The sequence below is a fragment of the Balaenoptera acutorostrata genome, chromosome 15 (genome assembly GCF_949987535.1).
Source record: "Balaenoptera acutorostrata chromosome 15, mBalAcu1.1, whole genome shotgun sequence".
NCBI lineage: Eukaryota > Metazoa > Chordata > Mammalia > Artiodactyla > Balaenopteridae > Balaenoptera > Balaenoptera acutorostrata.
Genome location: NC_080078.1, coordinates 85,765,099 through 85,783,397, shown reverse-complemented (window position 1 = coordinate 85,783,397; position 18,299 = coordinate 85,765,099). Strand labels below are relative to the sequence as shown.

Here is an 18,299-nt window from a genome sequence, read left to right as displayed (position 1 = left end):
ACTTTTTTGATGGGGCTTAGTGGCTTTCTATGGGGCATGGGTTTGAGAGGAGGACAGGATGGACATTTTGTATTGTCTGCAAATTGTTTTCAGAAACCCGAGATTAGGTCAACAAAAACATAGAGTGGCAATATTTTATACCCACTTATAACCTTGGGGCCTTGTCACCTCAACACGGGGGCCTCCCAACTTTTGATGCAGTGAAAATCCTGAACAAATAATTCACGGAAGTCACATCCTTTGCTCACATTTAATTTTTATTTTGATTTTTTTTAATGCTGCACAACACAATATTTATTTCATTTGTTTCATTTATGTCATTTATTCTTTTATTTCTTTATTTCTGTTTGCTGCTGTTATTTTACTTACTTAAAGAGAGAGGGAACGTTTGTGGCCTTTTTTTCCTTTATCTTTTTCTGTAGGCCGCCTTAAGCTTTCTAAATTTGGAATATTTAAGCAAGCTGAAGGGTAAAGGGGGTTTCGCAAAATCACTTGAGGGAAAGGAAAGGTTGCTTTGTTAATCATGCCCTATGGTGGGTGATCAACTGCGTGTACAATTACGTTTCACTTTTAATTAATTGTGCTTAAGGCCTTAATTAAATTTGGAAGTTCCCTTCTTAGAGCAGCTCATACTGACGGAGGTGCATGCGCTGGATGATGTCACGGCAGTCGTTGAACACACGGCGAATGTTCTCTGTGTCCACAGCGCAGGTGAAGTGAGGGTAGCAATAGTGGCGCCCGTCTCCACTAGCAGTGCTGATTCTCTGTGGGCACAGAGGGAAACTCGGTCAGTGCCGCCTCTCCAGTAACTCCCCCTGTCAGCAGTGGGGTCATCTACCAAGGACTGCCCACCAGTCACTGATGTTATGTGAAAACAAACCCAAGTTGAAGGGCACAAAGGCTAAGATTCATACCGGCTATTGGTGAAATAACACTGAGGAAATGGATGGTTTGATCCCCAAATTTAGAATTAAGGAAACTTACAGCCCTAAGAATAAGAGAACAAGCAGAGAGAGGGAACTAAAGACAGTCTCTACTCACCAGAAATTCATCTCGAATGAAGTACTTGGCCCGGGTCACGCGTGGGTCCTCTCCGGGCTCGGGAGTCGCTGCAAAGAATATAAATATTTTGTTACTTAAGTGATTAAAATAAGGTTCTTTGGCTCCCCCTACAGATCCCTTATAGTGTGGTGGTGGTTGGGGGAGGGGGGGTTTCCATTCTTAGAGGACGTACATTTTTAAACTCCAGAACGGAAAATTTTAACATATGCAAGACACCCCATAGGACCAAGGGGCACTAATCAACTGCAGAAGGCCACACATACCATCCTCAGGAGTAGTGTAGCGAGCAAATTCTGGAAAGTAGTCCTCAATCTTCGATTTTCCAGCAAGGACTTTCTCAGCGAGCAGATCTTGCTTGTTGAGGAACAGAATCACAGAGATGGTGCGCAGCCATCTAAGAAAGAGAGACACGGGTTTAACGCCCAGGAAAAGAAAGCATTCTTTCTGCAAGGGGTTTGAGATGCTTGCCCAAGAACTTGCACAGGATTCTTTTCTACTAGCCATGCAAATACAGGGCCTTGAGATCAGTGGGGAGGAGACCAGGGGGTCACCGCACAAACCTGTTGTTCCAGATGCTCTTGAAGAGGTTCAGGGCCTCCTGCAGGCGGTTGGTCTGGTTGTCTTCCCGGATGACCATGTTGTAGCTGCTGCTGGCAACCACGAAGATGATGGCAGTCACATCTTCGGCACAAGAAAGCAAAAGCAGTGCATGTTAGAAGAGAAAATGATCCTCAGCGATGAAAAAACCAGAATGTCCTTAAAGAGCAGAGAAGCCCATGGCTTCCGTACCATTGAAGCACTGGATCCATTTGCGGCGTTCATCACGCTGGCCGCCCACGTCAAACATGCTGCAGGAGAGAAATGACACCTGGTCACTCCAAGGGCCAACACTGGTCCACCGTTCTCCCTGCCAGAGGGAACGTCCAGAAATCTCTCTCTCTCTCTTTTTTTCTTTTTTTAAAGGGAACCATTTACTTACTGGAAGTTGACTTTATCCACCTGGAACTTGGTCTCAAAGATTCCAGAAGTCAGGACGCGGCAGCGCAGCAGGTCCTAAAACAAAATCTTAGGTCAAGGGATCTCACCCAAACCAACCAAAACATTATTAATAATTGACAGTCTGGAGCAAAAGTCTTGACTAGGTTGGAAAGAGGGCTCCACGTCCTCTGCTTGTGAGACCGTGTGCATACCTGGTCGCTGGGCACGTAGTCAGCCTGCTTGATGACGTCAATCTTGTCCAGGAAGCTGGGAGGAAAAGAAAGATGCACAGGGGTGACCACACACTCATGCCACTTTGCCCACTATTCCTGCCTCTCTGCCAAGTCCAGCTAAATGGAAATGATCACCCCACAGTTACCTGGCATTAAGTCAATGGGGACTTTGCTTGTGTTCATTATGGGTCCAAGCGTATGCCTTAGAAAAGGTTAGAGCAAACAGAATTTAAGATAAATGTACCTGGCTGACCAGTAGGTCTAGGAACCAGGAACTAGGGGTGGGCTCTCAGGACCCCTGGCCTACAGGTACAGCACAGGCCAGTGCAGAGCTCTGGTCTTGCTTTAATTTTAAAAGGCTGGTTCTGTGCATGTCAATTAGCTGAGGGCCCAAAATCAGGTCTATCTGATTTTGTGCCATTTGATAAAGACTGAGTAAAAAATTCAGATTTTCAAATTGTTTGGCTTTGACTAAAACGGCGAGTAGTTTGAAAATTGTACCCTTCCATGTCACGCAGTTTTTTTGAAAAAATGAAAAAGAGGGCACACTTAAAAGGAACAAGGGTTTTTTTTCCCCCAAGGGACTAATGAAAATAAGATTGAGTTACTCAGAAAGGGTATCCCTTCCTTCTACTTTTAAGAAGGGGCCCTTTTGGCCCTTACCACAGTGAACAGGAAACAGACACAAAGTTCCCTTCCGTTCTACTTGGTCCATGAAATAGAACAGTCCAGATATTAAACTTTGAGTTTTCAAAAAACCTCAGGGCCATCCAGGTTAGGGGCCCTTATCTGGGCAGGGAGCAGGTACAGTGGAGGGGCGGGGGCGGTCTCAGGGGCCGTCATTAGTGATGCGAAAGCTTTAGAGGGAAAAGCAGTGTTTTCTATCTCCCGCTCCACAGCCGTAACTGTTCCCAAAGTAAAAAGTATCTTACTTGTGTTGCCTGACTAGATACACTGTTAGGAAAAATAACTTCTAAAAGACTGGACTAATTTAATTACTGTGGAAAGTTAATATTAAAACCAGCTTTTTTGGGGGCAGGGGTCTGGATTGTTGTAAAGTGGGCTAATCAGAAAAAAATCACAAAGAGAGAAAAGTCTGTTTAAAGAAATTCTATAAGGTTTCCCCCCCCACCCCCCTCCTTCCTTTTTACCAGTTTAAAGTTAGTCTGGCTTAGAGGATATACCGACTTGCCCAATCAGTCTTACATTACAGCACCGGGCCAGAAATAGCTCCCCAGCCGCCCTGGCCTGCAGCACGTTGCCATGGCAACAGAACCACAGTTCTATAAATAGATCATCAGCACCAAATCTTGTGAGAGAGACATCTGGAGTAAGGCCAGCCAAACCCCAGCTCAACAAATAAAAATAGGCACCTTAAGGAATGGGCAAGGTACCAGGAGCTCAACTTTAACATAAAGGCCGTTAAACCAGAAACACGTTGGTCACTGCAAAGGCAGGGCTACTTTAATCATCGGGCTGGGGAAGACATTTTATAAGATTCAAGCTATGTTCTCTTTTCCCCGGAGTTCCCTTGAAACTTTCCATAAATTGTGCAAATGTTGCCATTTTCAGATAAAGTTGCAGGAGTAACTGAATTTTGCCTTAAAAAAACAACTTTTAAATGGTGTGAGATTCAAAAAAAAAAAAAAAACTGGCTAAACTGTTCATCAATGAAGTTGTTACACCCTCCCCCCTTCCAGAGCGCTCAAAACTGGGATGGTTAAACCCTCCTAATCTTGTACCTGTACTTCTGACTTGGATCCAAAATACAAAAGGCAAACAATTCCAGGATTTCCATTTGTTTTGCGTTACTATAATTAGCACTTCCAGCTTTAAGCTCAAACTTTTGAGAAAATCAGGGGCTTTGTTGAAGAAGGGGTGGGGGTGGGAGGGTCACAGGGACCGGCCCAGATGGACTGTTTTTCTGCTCCTTGAAAAAATATACAGATTTGCTTGTATATTAAATCACAAAATAGCTACATGTGTGACAACTGAAAATAATCAAATGCATTTCCGATGGGAAAGCAGGGCCAGGGAAAGATAGATTGATAGGTTTCACAGCCCCTAACATCAGCCTGTGTGATGTGTCTATAACAGGATTCTGGGGAGCTTGCTTTGTGTTTGCTGTTTGAGTGCTGTCACCTCTTCCTCCCTCCTGTTTATTCGAGTGGTTTTCACAATAAGTTCCTCCGGCGTGGGGCTCCTACGTAAGGCGATTTTAGCTTTTTGTTAGCCAGCCGGGGTACCTTGGTCCTGGTTACTTAATATTTTCAATAGCAAAATTGTTTGTGAGTTTCAGTTACTTACATGAGAGAGGCTAAAACATCACACATCTCTCTTGCCCTTCCCCCGGTCGTAAAAGACAATCCAACTTGAGAAAATGATAACTGAGACCACTTAGTACATTTGTGCAACATCAGCAAACAAACGATATCTTTAAAATATTGTTTATGGCTCCGAACATCACATATTTGCTATATTATGTACAGGATAAGGAAGGTCATAAACTATTTAAAAGGCAACTTTCCAGCTGTGTTATCACATCCACTGGAAGACAGCCCATGAAAGGACAGAGCGAGGACCCCATGGGGGGAGCACCCTTGAATTAAGGCCCAGTGTGAATGAATAAATAAGGATAGGAAATGGAATTCAACACAATACCCGACTCTAGATGAACTAGAAATACTGGACTCCGGCAGCTACTGTAGTCACCTACCTGATAGCAGAAACAGCAAAGCAACTTATCAGTTACCAAGGAGGAGGAGGCATATTTTTGTCCTCACTGTTCCTCTTTGTCAGGTTTTTACATTACAGCAATCAAATAGAATATTTCTACCTGATCCAAAGTGTGAGAGCTGCCCTATCTCCCTAAATGCTCGGAGGTCAATTCAGTTAATTACTTCAAGCTAGTTCATTATGAATGTCACTTTATTGCAGGTAATTATCATTTTGCTCTAACAGGCATTAATTGTTTGTATAAAAATAATGTCACCGCACTAAAAAGTGCAATTAAGGGCTTTATAAAACAAATGAATCAGACTAGAACTTTCTAACCGCAGGTGGGAATAACTGGCTGCTGGCTCCTATGAAAAGAACTCATTTACAAGTAACTTGGAAAGTGGGAGTCGAGGTTTGTAAGGTTCTCTCCGCGTGCCCCTGTGCGCGGATGTGGAGACGGCGTTACTCACTACTGCGCGCAGTCAATGAGCTGGTACTCGTTGGAGCGCTCGTAGCAGGCACGCACCCCCTCGTCCTCCCACAGAGCCTTGGCGTGCTCGTAGAATTCCTGAAAGTGAACACGAGAGGGAAGGTTTAGACGCGGGAGCTGCTCCAAGTCAGTGAGACCGGAGTTCACTCTGCCACCAACCCTGGGTGTGAGATTATTCCCAATTTCGGGGCAAACTAAGGAATGGGCGTTCATAAAGACCTTCGGCGTGCTAAACGTATTCAAAAATTGAATCCGGCTGTCCTCTGATTGTGAATTACTGCTCTTGGGTAGTTGTCATCCTGTATTTTTGGGAGTGGGGGGAGGGGCCAGAGTAAACTATTGAATAACTTTGTTTCTTCACCCAACGGCTCATCTAGGACGTATAATCTAATTAGGAGGCGCTGCCAATATATGATTCCATGTCGTGGAAACAGGACGTTTTCATTTGTGAAGATGTGGTGGGATCGAAATTTTCCTTCCAGGAAAATTTGAATTTTAGAAAACAATATTATGGTTGGGAGTCGCTGGCAAATCTGACCTTGTCCGTCAATGCCTGTCAATCAAAAGAGCAAATGACCTCTGCGTGGTTTTAAATTGCAGTAGGTCATGATTCACATTTCATTTGAACAGAAAAACATTTTTAATTGTATCGGGGCAATTCGTCCCTTACAAGGAAAGAGAAGGTTTTTCTGCAATGTGAATGCAGCAAGAAAAGGGTCAAAAGTAGGCAGGAACGTGAAGTTCAGCTAACAGAAGACCCTTAAGAGGTCACCATCCTGGTTTATTTTTAACGGGCTGCCTTTTTTCTCCTATTAGAAATACAGAATCACGTCTCATGAAAAAGTCTGTGTTTGGCATTATGTGTGCTGTGTTTACTGCTCGACTTTTTTTCCATTTAAAAGAAGTTACCTAGCCATACTTACTAATAACTGCTTCCTTGCTAGGAGAAGTTTGCAGCCAAACCCATTTAAAATACACAAACACAAATTCCCACGAAAGCCTGACAAAAGGCAACAATAAGTCATTGTTTTTGCTGTAGACAAGTCTTTTCCTTCTGGGCCTTATAAACTTGCCCATCTTTCCATCTTGTTTCCTGTTCCCCTCTTATAAACTATTCTTCCCCCACAAAGGGGTCAAAACATATATGCTTGGGCCACAGGCAATTTTGTGTTCCCTAAAAATAGTTCTTTATGGAGCAGACAAATCTTTGTAAGCAGTGTCCTGCACGCCAGCCAGGGTGCACAGAGGACAGTCCCTGGGTTATGATTTATTTAGGTGAAGGTCTTTTCTTTCTTTTTTTTTGAATAATGAGAAAAGACTTCATTTGCCCCAAGACAAGGACTGACTTTAGAAAAACCTTAATAAAGGTTAAATGGCAAATTGTTTAAAATGAGAATATCTTCCGTTTATAAAACTCAGAGCTGGCACTTCATTTCTGCATTCCTTGGTATCTTAGGATATTTTCGATTAGCTGGACAATTAGCATTTGGGTGCCACACTGAACAGTTTCGTTTGTCACAAGATGTGTATAAGGGAATAGTTAAGGCTGCCACGACTCATGACTTTTTCTCTCATAAAGATTTACAGTCTAATACAGTGAGAATTGTAGTACTGAACTGTGATGTTTACTTGCGGGGACGGGCGAGCCAAGATTGACGAGGGGTGATAGAAATTCGCTCATCCATCTTGACCAAAGCTCTGATGATTATTTTTCCTACCAATATCACAGAAATGGGTTTCGCTGTTAGTGCGCCTGTGGGGGGGGGGGGGCATCCCAGGGGGTGTGGGTGGGGGGTGGGAAGGGGCGTGGGCTTAGCTTACGGGAGGGAAATCGAAGTCTGGCACGTTCATCACGCTCAGGATGTAGTCCACTCTGAACTGGTTCTCGGGGTTGGCCAGCTCCACGGGGGGGACCAGGTTGCTCATGGCGGCCACGATGGTCTGAAAATGATGGAGCAAAGCGGTCAGGGGGACAGCGCTGTCTGAAAGGGAGGCTAAAAGAACGACAAAAAGGACCGGGCACGTACTTCAATGGCCTCTTTCAGGTTGTTTTTGATGTCCTGCACTTTGGTGGCCTTCTCACTACAGTGGGATTGAAAAGGAAAAGAAAAATCATATTGCATCACGCTGACTCACAGTGTCGCTTCAATCACGATTTTCCAACTAAAATAGTATTCTGTTCTTGAAGGAGTGGTGGGTTCAGATCTGTGCAGAGGTTGGAGGTTCCTGAGTAAAGGTGGTTTCAAATGATAACCTCCCAGACTGTGTCCCGAGGACACGCCCAATCGGGGCAGATTACCAAGTCGGCATCTAGATAAGGATCAAGGCTACTGTACCAGAAGTGGGGGCTGGCTCATCACTATTCAGAGGTGCTTCCATTTTCTTGAGGCCCACACCGCACACCAGCACTTCCGAAAAGGTTCCTATTGGCCCTTGCTAGCATCCCTGCTTTGGGGGTGGGGTTGGGGAGGGGGAAAAGTTCAAGGTGTGCCTCGGGGCTTCCTCAGTCACTGGATTAGCACATGGACAACCAGTGGATGAAATGCAGGTGGTAGTGTTAATTACAGATTTGAGGGCTCTGGGGCCCTGCTTATTTATTTTTGTTTATTTCAGTAGTCACTGTGTGTCTGTCACTGCAACCAGCAGCAGTGGATGACATTTCTAGTTGATGATGTTAATATAGATTGATCCCTCGATGTGAATAAGGTAAAAATAAGATTCTGCCCCCGGAAGGCTTTATGATCTGGGACTTATTGGGGGGAGGGGGAGGGAGGCGGTGTGGCCCATGTCCCTCGGTTAAGTAGAGGTAAGCGTTTGTTGCTTATTGATTTTAACTTGGGCACCTGGGACAGCCTGTGTACATGTGGGACCATCTACATTCAGGGTCCCTGGGACCACAGGTAAAGACCACGCCCTTTGGCGCTGGGGTGCCCTGATGTTGTTTGTCCCCCTGTGTCTTTCAGACACTGTCCTTCATCACAGGCACAGCCAGGAAACATTCTCGGGTTTGTGTTCTTAGGGGTTAAGGACCTCTTGCTCAGGGTGTAAATCTTGCCACTCTACTGCCCAGGCGTCGCCTCTTGGTTTGGGGGGTGGGATGGGGTATTGAACCCACAGCCATGACACATCTACTGCGTATTAGGCCCTGGGATGTGACAGCACCGTCACGAGGAACTAAGGTGCTGTCCTCACAGAGGAGGGAACTGAGGCTGAGGGAGGGAGGGTCTGAGTGACAGAGGCAGGAGGACAGAGGGGGAGACAGAGCTTACGTTTTTCTTGCCGGGATTTTTAAAGAAATCTCTTCAAAGAGAGTCCCAATTTTTGACGTATTCACGGGGTTAATTGCCCAAGAGTCGTGGGATGGAGGTAGAAATTAAACCACGTAGCCCCCCTCAGGGGCAGAACACGACAGGACATTAATGCACAGGACACGCGGGGTGGGGGGGTAACAGCAAAGTGCAGCCCAGCGGGGAGGTCAACATGTGACGTGGGGAGGCGGCTCTCGGGTCGGGGGACCACGGCGGCGGGGGATGGGGGATGTCACGTGCTCGCCTGCAAGAGCCCGGCCCCCTCGAGAACCTGGCCTTTCCTTCCATTTTATCCTTTCAAAATAAGTTTCTGCATATTCGTTTGAGGGGTGGGCCCTCGTTTTCTGAATGGTCTCATCGCATTTCATCCCTACCCCAGGGTCAGACTAGCCTTTGAGACCCCGCCCCTCTCACACCGGAATCCGGAGCTGGTTTAGAGATGCTGTGCTCATCGGGGGCTGAGGGTGTGGGGCGACAGGTGGTACCAGGAACCCCCTCATGGTCGGGAGAACTCCAGGCACGCATATGAGAGCTGTGCTCCAACCAGGAGAGTGGGATCCGTGCCCCAAGCCCCCAGACTCTTAACGCAACGACCCTAGGCTTAAAGGGAGACTGTCCCGACCCCTCTGTGGGACTATTCTGCTTGGTACGTTTCTGAAAATTACTAATCGTGTCCAGACTTGGTGCCACAGTCTGAATCAGGTATTTAAGACGTTGGAGTTCTAAAAGGACACGTGTTTGTCCCTAACGTTCACCCAGGAATTCAAATTCAAAACCCCATAGGACAAATCCATTCCCATTCATTAGAAACAAGCTCCATTTCCATGGTACTGAGAGCCTTTAACCTTTGGTTTTATGGTCCCACCAGAGTTAAAATTAGATATGTCCGGGTATTTAATACCCAAATGAACACAGAGCAAGAGAAAAGTTATTTCCAGAAACCTGATTCTTTCATTCAGTTTGATATTTTGGTCTAAGTAGTAGTATGATAATTGGAAAACTTCCAGTCTTAAATACGGATATTTTGAGAACGTGTTCAGTATTCATCTACGTATGTGAATAGGTGTGGGAGTATATCAAGTCTAAAACAGCTAAAATAGAAATCTAAAATCTAATTCGGGCGTGTAATACTAAAACATAAAAATTCCTCCATTGAAGCAGTTACTCTGTAGATGGAGCTATGATTCTGGGGGCTGGCAGGTTTATCATAATTTTTACTATCGCTTAATGAACTTAACGTTGATTGTGACATTCGGAGAAGATTCCTCATATGTCTCTAAACTACTTAACAAAGCCAAATTGTGTATCAATTGCTAGAATTCTGATGGACTGAAAAATGGGGGCTGGAAGTACTTTTAGGATATTATAGCTTCTCCTCCCCCCCCCCTCCACATATAAAGCAGATCAGGGCTGCTTTCTATGCTAGGTTTGAATTCTAAGAGCTGCCCACCCCGCTCCCCCCTTCAGCTAGTATTAGGGGAAGGCTATGTCATACTAAGTTCTATACCTTTTTTATATTTATGCCTTTTTTTTTCCTTTGGTGGGAAAAGACAGAAGACAGAAGACAGACGCAAGATACAGGGATTGCTGAGACATGCAGATAATTTTTATTTATCACATGTTAATACTTATTTCTACTTGTAGAACAGAGTCACAGATAGAAGAGCAGGCTGTTAGTAGGTATTAGAAGGGTTCAGGGGTCTAGCATAGCATCTAGTACACAGTAGGTGGCTCAGTATGGATGTGTCATAGCTCTCAAATGCCAACTTTTGGTACAGTAAACTGTCAATCACTTTTTATGTAGATGCCTTGGATGGTTGATACACTACAGTTTTGTCAATTAGGGATTCCTTTTTTTGTTTTTTTATTTTGTTTTTTTTTTTTTGGTGTTTTTTGTTATCTTTAGAGGTTAGGTGGTAGGGCCCCCTCCCCCCTCCCCAACAGAATAGTATTCTTATTAGAAGTTCCTAAGACGGGCAATTCCAGCATGCAAAGTGTGATGGGACATAGCCGGGAAGATGAGAAATTGAAGCCATCATCTAGGGGTAATATTGTCTAAAAAAAACAGATGAACAAACATGTGTCAGTTACTTGGTCCCAACCCCCCAGTATCCTTTGCCCCTCCCCTCCCAGGCCACAGAAGCTATTTCTTTGAGATGCCCTAGGCTAGGTCAGTCGGCTCTGCATGTTCTCAGGAGAAATAGCTGCTCCCCCACTGCAAGCTGAATAAGCAAAGCAGTGCTCAGAGAGGATTACCTGGCATGCATGTGTGTGCGTGTATGTGGGGGTGTGTGTGTGTGTGCACGCGCGCACGCGTGATGGGCAGAGCGGATGCAGGAAGTGAAGAAAAAAATAATTTGATAATGAATGGAAAAAGATGGAGGCCATCATTAATTTCCTGTCCACTAGCTAACGTAAAGTGCCTTGGGTCAAAATAAATTTGACAATTTTAAAAAGACCAGAGGCTTTTCGAGATCATTCTCAACAATGACCTCCCCTCCTCAACGTGCCGAGCAATTTTTTTTTCCAAAATTAAGGACAGTGCAGCACCACGTATTTTAATAGAGGTAAAAAAAAATTTTTTTTCCCCCGGAGGTCTGAAATTTTAAAATCAGACCAACCACTGGGTAGATGGAATTTAGTAGTTTTAAAAACAAGTAGCCAGTTTTAAAAGCAAGTAGCCAATTCAAATGGTGAGCTGAGGGGTTGGAAACCATATGGAAAAACAGCAATTCTCGAGAAACCCTAAACTGATCATCTAAAGCTGAAATCTATAGCCTTCCCCCAGCTGGATCTAATTATACTTTAAGGTTGGCCAAAAAAAAAAAAAAAAAAAAAAATGGTTTTGCACTTCACTTGCTCTGAAATGTTAAGAAATCGTGCTGTTTGCAGACGTATACCAAGATGGCTGATGGCCCTTAAATGATTTTGGTTTTCTTCCCGGGTCTCTGTGTCCTCAGTTTCCCAGTATGATCTTCATGTGTGTCAAGTGTGTGTGTTAAAAAGTTTTTCTGTTTTTGAATGTGCCTACCCATCGCTGTTGCTCCTTGCAGCCTGCGGGTCCTCTTCGCCGCCCCTTTTAAAGAGAGATTGAAAGCTCACCTAATCTGCAAGGCACCGCAATTTCACAAAAAACCCCACACAGCCTCTCTACATTCCTAAACAAATGGCCACCATCCTCCCGTTAATTCTTAGGTCGCCTTCCTGGCTAAATTGGAATGTCTACTGAGACTGCAGGCCGTAGAGGGAAGAATTCCACACCTTCGCTGCAGTATTAGCAGAGTCCTCTGGGGACTCCCGTCGGGTACATTAAGAGACGGATAATTATTTTCTTGTGCTTTCACTAAATGTACATGCATCAGGGAGCTAAAGCAGTGATTTATCTCACAATTCTTTGGAGAATACAGCAGCACATAAGGCCCCTGATTGTCCCAGACCTCAGTCTTCACCATGTTGCATCTGAACACAGACATGGGTGCTTTTGGCCCATGATTTCCTGCTGCCAATATTAATTTCCTCCCTTTTTGTAGTCGGGAAACTACCTATGTTTTTATTTCTATATAACTGCTCCCCATACACTGTCATCAATTAAAAGTGTGCCTGGACCGTAAGGCAACAAAAAATAGAAAGAATAAAACCCACTACCACCAACCCTCCCCACCCCCCAAAACCCAATCTTCATGAATGGTAGGAATTCCTCCTTGAAGGTGGGACGGGCAAGATGGCTTAAGCTGTCTACGTGGGTTTGTACTTGATTAGCTTATTAGCTCAACCAGTGTTAATGGCACTTTTTAAAAAAAAATGTAAGATAGAGAGTTAGCGTTGAGTTAGGAAAATCCGCATTTGACCTCTGTATTTCTGAAGGTCAGATTAATGACATGTTACTCTGCAGATGTACTCGGCACAGCAGTCTGCGGACAGTTAAGGCAAATGTAATAGCTCAGCCCAGCCCTGACAAAGCGCACATTTACGGAGGAAGGAGGGAGAGACCCTGCACCACACAAAACACCCTTTCGTGGACGGATGTCCCCACTTCACAGGGAATTCCTAGTGGAGAAGGAAACCGCTTTTGTTGCAATACCACAGCGAGGAAAAAGAAAAAAGGAGGCTCAGTTGGACGAGATAAAAATAAGGTTTCTAGACTCACATAAAGAATTCCCCTGTATGTCACTTTCACGGGCTAAATTTAACATCCTCGGAGATTACCTATGGCTTCCTCTACAAAGCAGGCAAACTGGGAATGTCGCTTCCTCTTTTGAAAAAATAGAAAAGAGAAGCTCTGGTTTAAATGCCTCGTCTGCATTACGGACGGGCTCACTTAGGGAGGAGAATCCTTTCCCTAAAAATTAAAAAATTTTAGGGCAATCTGCAGAGTAATAAAACTTTAAGTGAATTATGTCAAGGATGTCCTATCTTCTATCGGACTCGAGCTAAGGTAAACAGTGGCTGCTGCATCCTTTTAAAAAATTCGAGCCATGTCCAGTTTTAATCAAAATATTTATCTAGAGGGTACATGGTCAAATTATTTTTGCTTAACTAGCCTCATGAAGCAGCTCTCCCCAGCAAGTTGCAGGGGGGAAAATCATGCAAGATTTTTCTTTAAATTACAAAATCATAGCAAGAAGCCTATTTCAGGTTTTTTGTTTTAATTGACGGATGGCAACTCTGGTGGCAAGGCTTTAGAAATTAAGAATTGCAGAACTGGTTTGTGACAAGTGAACTGACTTATTTAATTAACAGCATGTGTGTGCATATCAGTAACTCATCAGGAGCCATTCATAAAATTAATAGTCCATCCCTCTGAATTTTAAAGCTTAAAAAGCATCCTAAACTGTCCATTTGTATGAGTGATGTCATCCTTTTCTCCACCCCCCCATTATTTGGTCTAAGAAATTCTAGAATTTTCCATAAAGAGCCTGTTTTCCGTAAACTGCCTTCAGCGCAGTTCTTTTACCTCTGAAAGGTGATAAAATTCATCTTTGTCGTGTCCCCCCACCCCCAGTAGGCGACAGTAACTTTTTTTTTTTAACTGGTTTGTTTGGGGTGCACAACTGAATTAAACCATGCCCCTTTGACTCAATCTTCCCTTTTGAAACCAAGGGGGAATGCAACTTTCAATTGAATCCATGTTTAAGAAAGGGAATAGGATTGCTAACTAGTAACTGCAAACTAGTGCCTTCAGGTGTTTGTAATCTAGTGAGGTTAACTGCTCTCACCCCCGTGAAAACAGAGGCTGGGTCTGGGGAAACTTGCGCCCCTTATTTACATCCTTCCTGGCAAGTAGAAGGCCATTCCCATCTTTTACATCCCTGATACAGGCACTCTCTCGTTTCATCTTTATTCTCACTGCGGTATTGTCACATCGTCCTATAGCAAAATGCCCTGAAGGACTTTTCAAAGGCAAAAGTACCTCTTGGTCTGGCCGGAAGTGCCCAACTCCCAGCCTTTCCATCATTTAAACGTCTTTTTCTTTTCTTTAGGCAAGACCATCGATTTTTAAAAAGGGAAACAATGATTTACCCATGATAATTCCAAAGGGGGGGTGGGGAATGAGCAATTATGAACAAGGGCTGACTCTTCCAACTTTGTTTTATGTGACAATATCATTGAAACTATGTTTCGCTAGTAGTTTACAACATCCTGCACTGGTGCCTTGCGCTGAAATGTGCTTGGGGGCGGGGGGCGTCTCTGCCGTGGTCAGCATCACCAGGCAAAAGGGTGGCCACGGCCAGTGTCAGCTATGTCGGAGACCCACTGCACCAAAATCTGCCGCAGACCCGTCACAGGGCCAACACTGGGGCTTTATTATTATTACTGTTTCGTTGTTGCACCAAAGAGTAAAAGGAGGGAGAGGAGAACAACCCCTAAAGAGCTCTGCCCTGGATTTTCTAACATGTAGGCTGAAAAAAATCAAGCAGACGTTGCCCAGCCCCCAAAAGCTACCTAAACTTCCTAAAGGTTAGTATCCAATGTGCTACTCTGCCTGTGCCCTTGCCACAGATTTGACACTTACTCTCCATTAAACCCATTAACATGCAGGATCCTCATTTGCTTCACGATGGTGCTTTTACCAGATTCTCCAGCACCTAGAAAATGAAAGTAAGTCTCAGGTTAAGAGGGAGGCATTTTACACACTTTGGGCAGGGAGGAGAGAGAGAGAGGACTGCCAGTTTCTCCATAGAAGCAACACACAAAAAACAAACAAAAGACTTGCAATTTTCCTTGACATTTCGACGCAGAGAAAATGAAATAAACATCCAACTTTGTGTGTACCTGCAGTATTTCACCATCAGAACAACAAACAAGAATTAAAGGTTTTGCTTTGTTCAGGTGTTTTGTTTTCTTTTTATTTTTCCTTTTGGTTGCCTTAAAATTTGTGGGGTGGGCAAAGGGGCAAAGAAAGAATGATGCAATTCTGTCATGGGAGGGGGGGGTCAAGAAAATTACAGTTAAAGCCATGAAACTGGATGTTTGAACTATGAGCGTTCACTGGTAAAAATGTACACATTAATGTATACGGCCACATAATTTACTGCTTGTCAGATGTTTCATGGTTAAAATACCCCAGTATTCACAAACAATGCCCCGGCCCTGCAGGCGCCCCCAGATCACATACTGACGCAGCAACTGCCTCTTCAACATTTTCTTAAGGCTGCTGCCTTCTCTGCAGGGTTCTCGCCCCCCTGGGCTACTTAAAAATCAACCCCTAAGCCCCATAATATTACATTTTATCCACTTCTCCACACCCCTCCCCCTTTCCCTGCTAACTTTATTTTTCTAAAGATAAACTCTCTCTGGATATGACAACCATGGGAGGAGGACACCATTGATTTGCTGTCAACTTCTCGAGAAACACATTTAAATATTAAATACAAGGCTTGAGAACTACCCTATTAGCATGTTAAAAGGACAGGACTTTAATCAGAAGGGAAAATATTCCTGGGAACCACTGAATTTTCAAAGATTCCAAGCCCTTCCCAACGAACAGAGCTAGAAGGGGCACATGCCCCCATTTTAAATCACCTTTCATTTGTAAAAACATATTTTATGGAAAAAACACTTCCATCAAGCTAGAAGGAGGATTGATAGTTTCTCATTTTCTGTTTTTGCAAATGGATACTCTAACAACTAACCCTGAGGGGACAATTTTTTGTCCTCCTCAAGCACAAACCTGTTTGATTTTTTAGTCCTCTTTTACACTTTTAATTTTATTGTTTTGTTTTACTGCCCAGAGAGCAAAGCATTCCTCCTTCTCTTGCCTTTTCACAAGGCTGTAATCAATATCTGTAAAAAGTTAAAATCAGTTTCCACAGAAACATTGATTTCAAAGCAAACATTCTATCTTAATGAGCCTAACTCTCATAAATTAAAATATTAAAGGTACGATTAAGAGATTCCATGAAGAGAACACACAGTCTTAATCAGAATCTCCAACACTCTCGTGTTAAAATGTGTTGTGTATCACCTCTCTTTACGGGCACAAACAGGTCCGTGCCTCAGTTTCCCCATTTAGGAAATTAGAGAATTGGACTGAAAAATTACTGCAAGATCTTTTGTGGTACTGTAATTCACTCAGATTTCATATCATTAAATTAAAAAAGAGGATTCTGGGCATCACTACTTTCCCTCTTTTGTGGGGGGGGGGGCATCATTTGGTGAGAATCACCATTTAAAGATGCAAAATGTGTGGCACTGCCTTGGGTTGCAGACCCCCATATGCCAGAGCCTTCCATCAATTACGGTAACAGGGCTAGGACACCTGGGAAAGGTTAGCCCAGTGATGCCAGGTATGTTCAGAGCAACAGTCTCAGGTGAAGACTTTGTGATGTCCGTGCAAGGGTGTTAGAAATTTAAGGTACCATTAGCATCACACTTTTTTTAAATTAGTATTCAGACAGCAGGAGTGTTCCTAGGAAAGATTCTAGACTTTTCTAGGCTTATACTTTGAAATCAAATTACATGCACATTAATATTCACATAGCATAGTTCCACCTTTAGAAGTTTTTGACAACACCTCAACATACGTACCATTTAATTACTGTAACTGCAAATGCATAAACACACACCAAAGGGACTTATTTTCACTTAATAATTTTCTGCTTTACATAAATCTGGACCCAGGAGAACAAAGACGTAACCCATCCAAAAAAAAAGCAAAGCAGACGCCACCACAAAGAAAAAACAGCCCTTTACATTTGATTCTTCATAATCAAGCTGTTCTGTTGATATGTGACCATGAACTAGGTCTTAACCTAGCAAATTCACAAATTAACTCAGATAGCCAAATTACTAAGGAAGTGGAAAACTTCCATACTAATTAATGCTTGTGTAATTCTTCTGGTTATTTCAACAATTTCTTTTATGCTTCTTTTGATTTATTTTTCCAAAGCAGCACCTTTAAGACAAAAGGGGAAAAGGCTATCTCCTTAAGAGTTAACACACACACCCCCGCGTTTTTGTTTTTTGTTTTTTTGGCCAAAGAGGAAAAACCGCAATCAAAAGAGAAAACCCCAAACCAAACAACCAAATGTCACTTGACAAACAACTAATTAATGTAGTCTCATCTCCTTCCACCTGGAAAAAAAGTCTTTTCCTTAAAGCGTTCTCAATCCCCCCTCCCACCTTGAAAAGGACAAAAAAACCACGCCATTTCCAGACCAAGAAGCCATTTACAGACAAATGTCATTTTCCAGTTCTGATTTGTGCATTTTTTTTTTCTTTCCATTTTTTTCACAAAGCACTCTCAATGTGGCCGACTAACAGGAAAATGTGTGTGTGTGTGTGTTAATGGTTTGGGGGGGCGGCAGCTGCTACAGTTAATTCTCTTCTTTGCTTTTCAAAGAGCCTGCATATCTGGAAGGGGAAAAAAGGTCATACTGTAAAATGACGTGTCATTTGGCTTCACTGGGCACTTAGAGTACTAACTCCATTTTTTTTTTTTTTTGCGGCCTTATTTTATTCGATTCTCCTTCTCTTCCTTCCACGGCCCGGCCCGGCCCGGGACACGTCTGCTCCGCGCACACAGTGTGTCCTGCCCGCAACGCACCAAGTCGCGCCCAGCGGCCGCCGCGCTCCCTCCTCCGCCCGCCCCCCCACTCCGGCGCCACGACTCGCCCGCGCCCCCTCCCCCTCGCTGCACCACCTTTACCACTCCGAGCCCTTCCGAGGGGCTGATGTCACCCGCCCCCCCACTCTCCTCGGCCACTTCTCCCGCCGAACCTCCCCTCGACGAGGCCCCCTCCGCCACCGCGGCGCCCCCCCTTCTCCGCCGGCCCCTCTCGCTTTCTCCCCTTCCCTCTCCCAACAAATCACACACCCAACGGAGGCGGGTCCCCCTCCCTCGGCCCGCCACCCCATTTCCTGTCCCCGAAACCCTCTTTTTGTCGCAGTCTCCCGAGCCCTGTGGGACTCCCCCTCCCCCTCCCCAACACGCACCCGAACCCCTGGCGTCGTGTAGGCCTCGCGGAAAAAGAGAGAGAAAAGAGCAAGGGGGAGGGCGAGAGAGAGACA

At 44.3% G+C, this 18,299-nt stretch overlaps 1 protein-coding gene across 9 annotated transcripts in view; it reads right to left on the bottom strand.

The window, feature by feature from the left end:
• Positions 1–238: 238 nt before the first annotated feature.
• The window catches only part of GNAS (GNAS complex locus), a 54,602-nt gene continuing 36,541 nt past the window's right edge, over positions 239–18,299 (bottom strand). For 4 of the 9 annotated variants that reach the window (XM_057528451.1, XM_057528452.1, XM_057528459.1 and 1 more), the window contains 12 exons: positions 14,803–14,875; positions 11,821–11,865; positions 7,509–7,563; positions 7,303–7,422; positions 5,462–5,559; positions 2,253–2,307; positions 2,042–2,115; positions 1,852–1,910; positions 1,623–1,743; positions 1,326–1,456; positions 1,042–1,109; positions 239–764 (listed from right to left, as the gene is read on the bottom strand). In XM_057528451.1, the coding sequence (XP_057384434.1) occupies positions 618–764; positions 1,042–1,109; positions 1,326–1,456; positions 1,623–1,743; positions 1,852–1,910; positions 2,042–2,115; positions 2,253–2,307; positions 5,462–5,559; positions 7,303–7,422; positions 7,509–7,563; positions 11,821–11,865; positions 14,803–14,875 (1,046 nt within the window). In that variant the 3' untranslated portion in view covers positions 239–617. Of the gene's footprint in view, positions 765–1,041; positions 1,110–1,325; positions 1,457–1,622; positions 1,744–1,851; positions 1,911–2,041; positions 2,116–2,252; positions 2,308–5,461; positions 5,560–7,302; positions 7,423–7,508; positions 7,567–11,820; positions 11,866–14,802; positions 14,876–18,299 lie in introns of all 9 variants that reach the window. The other 5 variants (XM_057528453.1, XM_057528458.1, XM_057528456.1 and 2 more) reach the window with 2 other exon arrangements.